Below are 5,175 nucleotides of genomic sequence, written 5' to 3' on the forward strand. Positions count from 1 at the left end.
ACCCGCGCTGTGGCGGGGGGCGAAGCAAAAGCCGATGGTGTACACCTCCCCGCCAGCGACCTGCAGGAGAACGGGCGGGAGGAGAGGCAGCAGGACTCGGCACGGACCCCTCGATGTGCCCACCCTTCCCAGGCTAGCAGGGCCCTCCTGCAGCAGCATGCCCGGCATCCGCCGAGCATCACGCCATGCCCTGCACCCACTGAGCACCACACCTTGCGCCCACAAAGCACCGCTCCGCGCATCGTGTGGTCCAGCCGGATGAGGGCAGGGGTCTGGCAAGGGGGGGACCAGCGGCAGGAGGACGTAGCTGAAAGGAGTCCTCCTTGAACTGCAGGAGGTCAGGCCGGTTGGTGCACAAGAAGTAGAGCCGGGCCGAGGGGTAGGGGTTGGTGTAGGTGATGCGCTTGTTGCAGCCTCTCCCGCCTCCCGCGGGGAGCGAGATCTCGAACGCCTGCGGGTCAAGCACAAGCCGTGGAAGGGGCAGAGGAACAACGGGTGCTCCCCCAAACTGACTACAGAGAATTGCCTCCTGCACCGGCGCACCGTGGGGCGCGTTTCAGGGGCACATTGCCTTACATCCCCTCCTCACCCCTCCTACACCTTACATTTGATCTCTACCAGCAGGTATAAAGAAACCATGTCCAAACGAAAGCATCCTCCTTGCGCCGCCGCTGGCACCGGTGCGTTTGCAGAAGTAATTACAAGCCTGAACGACAAAGGGCCAGGGGAGCAGCTGGGACCGGCCAGCTCGTTCTCCAGCTAATTAATGAACGTCCACAGGGAGAGCCGTGGCACTCGCTCGGATATCAGCCCGCGGCACCGGGAGGCAGGCTGGCACTTGGCAGGACGCTGGGCATCAGTTTAAAAGCTGATCTGAACTTCCCCCGGTACCGAGGGTTTTGGGAAAACATTTTTTAAAGGAACACATTAGCCAGGAAATCTAATTTTCTATCTTTGAGACAAGGTCTTCGCCAGCACAGCGCTAATAGGAAGCAGCAAGCTGTAGCTTTCATTTCACAGCCGGGGATGCTTCAGAGTTGACACTCCTCAGCATGGGAATGCCTTCAAAACAGCCTGGAAGACATTTTATTGTGGTCTTCAGTGAGATTATTTGAGCACTTGAGGGATACGTGTGTGCTCAGGGTGGCAAGCAGCAAAAAACCCATGGACGTAAAGAGAGGACGAAGCAGGAGACAGCCCCGGGTTATTGGCCGGACCGTGACTGCCGGTCCAGCGCCATCACTGCGTTTTTCCAGCACGAGAGCTGCTGTACCTTGGAGATGAGGGGCTGCCTGCAGGACAGGCAGAGCAGCCAGGAGGACACCAGCTGGTGGGACTCCACGTCCACCAGGTTGAGGTAGATGAACCTGTTGCCAGCCCGCCGAGGCCTCACGCCAACGTACAGGTCCTGGATGCCGTTGGCTGGGAGAAGGAAGGCGCCGTCCGGATCCACCTGCGGAAACCAACATGGGGAGCTGCAGCCACCCGCAGCGGCCTATTGCACCGCCGCGACGTCCAGCTAAACTAGACCCCATTGCTCGTAAAAACCTCTGCACCTATGGCACCACTATTGAATCCCACCTACATGAATACGCTGGGACTGGCTTCGTGTCGGGAAGGATGAGATCCACTCGGGGAGAGCCAGCTCCTCCCCAGCCCGGGGACTCCCTCCCCTCGCAGGCTTCACCCAGGGAGACTTTTTTGTTTACGGGACAGCGATGGAGTTTTTGTGCCTTTTATTATTCACATTCGCAATTACGGCCGAACGAATTCTAAAGAAATTGTTAGTCTTCAGATGGTCTCATTAACCAGATAATTAGCCCTCTGGGGTTTCGTGCCAATGATCCTACACATGACACCTCTAATCAAAAGATAATTGTCGCAAACACTTTACGGCAGTAAATTGTTCATAATTCCAAGTGGGCTGCCTTTCCCTTTCCAGAGGGGATTTCACCGGGCTGGTCCAGGCCAGCCCCCCGCTCACCGCAGCCGCAAAGGACCTTGCCAGCCCCAAGCCTGCCCGCAGGGGGGTTACCTCCAGCTCCTGGGGGTGAGAGGTGAAGGCCCGCACCCTCCGCGGGGCCGGGGTGCCCCGCAGCAGCAGGGAGAGGCGGGTGAGCTGCCCGGCCGTGCAGCTGACATCCAGGCGCTGCAGCGAGTGCAGGTAGAACTGCCAGATCTGGACGGGCGCTGCCAGCCAGGCGTCCCTGCAGCACAGACAGACAGACGGGACTCGCCAACGGCACCGCGGGCTCAGAGCGAGCGGCCGAACGCCAAGCGCGAGGCCAAAGTGGGAGCCTGAGCTCCGGGAAAACTTCTTCCAAGGACCTCAGTTTCAGTCTCCCCCGTTCCTAAAGCTAATGTAACAGCATTATCTGATGCAGAGATAACCCGGCTGGCTCAGAAGGCATTAGGTTGCACACCGGAGATGCTCTGGCCAGGGATTACGTAGAGGAAAAGAGAACGATGTAAAACCCTAAGCTGCAAACATTTTGGGAAGTCTCCTGCCCAGCTTTCCACTGCTCAGGGAAGCTGGCCAGGCTCAGGAAGCCGCGAGCAAGGAAAGGGCGGCGCGAGCTCCCCTCCTGCCCTGCCACATGCTCGGGGTTAGTGTTCCTCGCTTTTTGGGGTCCTGCTACTTACATATAAATAGCAACAAAGAACTTCTTGATCTGTGGGCTTGGTCCTCCGGCTACTTTTAAGAAGATGTCCTGCGGCTCCCCAGGTCCCTGCACACAGAAATCAGAGCATCGTTCCAACAGTTAACCTCGAGATCAAACCAGCTAATGAGGACTCCAGGGTTTCCTTCCCATTAACGGGAAAACCTGCCACCAACCCACTTACGAAAGCAGATGCTTTCAGCATCTAGTTCAACTATGTTATTAAGTTATTATACAGCTTGGCTGAGATCTTCCAGTATTTTTAATTACAAAAGAGGATACAAATGACTATCGCATTCCAGGTCTGCATCTGTAATCAAATTTTGGCAAATTTTCCCCAAGTTTTCTAACAAGCCATAATCCAATTACCATACTAACGTGTTTCTGCAACAGCAATTAGCAACTACCCTTTGTCGCCATCTGCACATACATGTGCAAGTTTATTTTTCCTTTCTACCTCTCCCAGCTGCAAAGCAAGCCCAGGAAACCTTTGCTGGACATTGCAAAGCAAGGGCTGCGCTTGGGGAGGGACACAGAGCGACACCTAGGCTCGGCCCAAAGAGCACCTCAGCCTGGCACGGCCCTCCCCACCGCCCCAGCATCACCCAGCGGAGAGATGCTCTGCCGCGTGTTCAGAGGCTGCGCCGTCCCCCTGCCGCACGCCTCCGGTGGCTGCGGATACCCCAAGCAGCAGGGAAGGTCTATCCCACACCTGACAAAAGGCTGCTTTTCCCCAGCATTTTAATCATCTGGTATTTGCTCAAAAGAACAAGCGAGTACAGGCTGCTGCACGATGCGATAAGGTGCAGCATTCAGCTTCAATCGCAAAAACAATACAGCTCCTTTTAATTGGGAATAAAGGGCAATTTCGGCTTCATCACTGCCAGTGTTTCACTACCACGGGCTGATAAATGGGGATGCTCCGCGGGTGCAAGGCATTTCCCTGCCGAGCAAAACCCACAGCAGAAGGACATGAAGGACAGACCGATGCCAAAGCATAACTGGTACCATATTTTTGGTTTCACAAATGATGTCAGGGTCACTGCAGCGAACAAACATCTCGGGCTCCCCCCCCGGCATCCCCACCGGTGCACCTGTGGGAGGAGAGACCGAGGTGAAACCGTATTCAGCGTTTTCTCTGTTTGTGCTTGCTACCCTGCACCCCACAGAGCTGCAGACCAGAATCCCTTACGCCGGGCTACCAGCAAACTACATGGCCGTACTGGTGCAGGGAATTAAATATAACATTAATGCAGGCAAGTAGATGAGGAGTGAGTGGCTGTGAAAGGGCGAGGAAGCAGAGACAAGCTCTCTGGATGCCACCCGTACCTCCAGGAAGGCCCCTACAAACCATGGGTGCTGACTAACGAGGAAGAGCCCAAGCCCCCGCCTGGCACGCCATGGGCTCACCGGGGAGTGTGTGCCAGGGGGGCAGCCGAATGGTCTTCTTTAGGAAGGTGAGCTCCGGGTGGTAGAAGCGGAAGGTCTGGTCCACCACGTGGGGCTGCGGCTCCACCTTCACCCGCAGGACTGCGATGGGCTTCCCCCCGCTCACCTGGAAGGAGACCTGTCCCCGGGGGCCAGCGGGAGAGGGACGGAGTTTTGCAAGAGTGATGCTTCTCCTGCCGTGCAGCCCCTCGAGCAGCATTTTTGCTCAGCCCCCTCACCCGGATGTGCTTTGTCTGCCTGGCCCCACTCTTCCCCAGGGGGCGGCCACGTCAGCATCGGCACCCAGCCCTGCCGGCCCCTGCAGGGTGCAAGAGCGGGTTGCATCGGGATGCAGCACCGCTACGGCTGCGCAGTGCTCCCCGTGGCGGTACCACCCTGCCCTGCATAGGCAAACACAGCCAAGGCAAATGCTCCCTACTGGGAACAGCTCAAAATGGGGGCCTGTGCCTACCTGCGCCGCGACGACCGCAGGGTCCGCGGAGAAGGTCTGGTATTTGAAGGGGATACGGACGGTCTCATTGGGGCGTAGGTAGACCTGAGGCCTGAGGTCGTCACGGAGGTGGAACATCTCCTCCTCCACCGGCGTAACACTCTTGGTCAGCTCCTTGAAGTGGCGCCACTCCCTCGGGTCCAGTATGACACTGGGGGAGCAAGTGGCAGAGGTGCTGGTGAGGACTGGTCGGGAGCCAGTGCCACCCTGGCATCTCCCCATGCACACAGGGGAGACCCCGCTTTGGGCCCCACCTGAGCTCGGGGTGGTCAACCTCGATGGTCACGGTGTGCTGGACACCATAGGGGTTCTTCAGGGTGAACTCGAAGAACTCGGCTGTCCCCAGCACGGCGTGCACGGTGTGGGTGGCGGTGATGGCCTGGCTGAGCATCCGGAAGATGCTCTCGCCCTTGATGTGCTCCCGGTAGGCGTCGATGATCTGCAGGTCCCGCACATGCCGGGCACGCTGCTCCTGCCAGCCCTGCTGGGAGGGAGGGGACCATAAGCCCAGAGCCACCACGGTATCCCCAGCCCCTGGAGCCCCTCTCCTCACCAAGAGCTGGGGCGTCCTCCCGC

At 58.0% G+C, this 5,175-nt stretch overlaps 1 protein-coding gene across 1 annotated transcript in view; it reads right to left on the reverse strand.

Moving 5' to 3' along the window:
* NPHP4 (nephronophthisis 4) overlaps positions 1-5,175 on the reverse strand; it is a 162,621-nt gene that overhangs the window by 140,562 nt on the left and 16,884 nt on the right. The window contains 11 exon segments of the mRNA XM_009320569.1: positions 3-60; positions 296-451; positions 1,274-1,453; positions 2,036-2,207; positions 2,644-2,729; positions 3,669-3,754; positions 4,071-4,227; positions 4,328-4,368; positions 4,371-4,407; positions 4,561-4,750; positions 4,854-5,168. Of these exon segments, the coding sequence (XP_009318844.1) occupies positions 3-60; positions 296-451; positions 1,274-1,453; positions 2,036-2,207; positions 2,644-2,729; positions 3,669-3,754; positions 4,071-4,227; positions 4,328-4,368; positions 4,371-4,407; positions 4,561-4,750; positions 4,854-5,168 (1,478 nt within the window).

This window comes from Pygoscelis adeliae, unplaced genomic scaffold (assembly GCF_000699105.1).
Source record: "Pygoscelis adeliae isolate BGI_AS28 unplaced genomic scaffold, ASM69910v1 Scaffold213, whole genome shotgun sequence".
Classification (NCBI taxonomy): Eukaryota; Metazoa; Chordata; class Aves; order Sphenisciformes; family Spheniscidae; genus Pygoscelis; species Pygoscelis adeliae.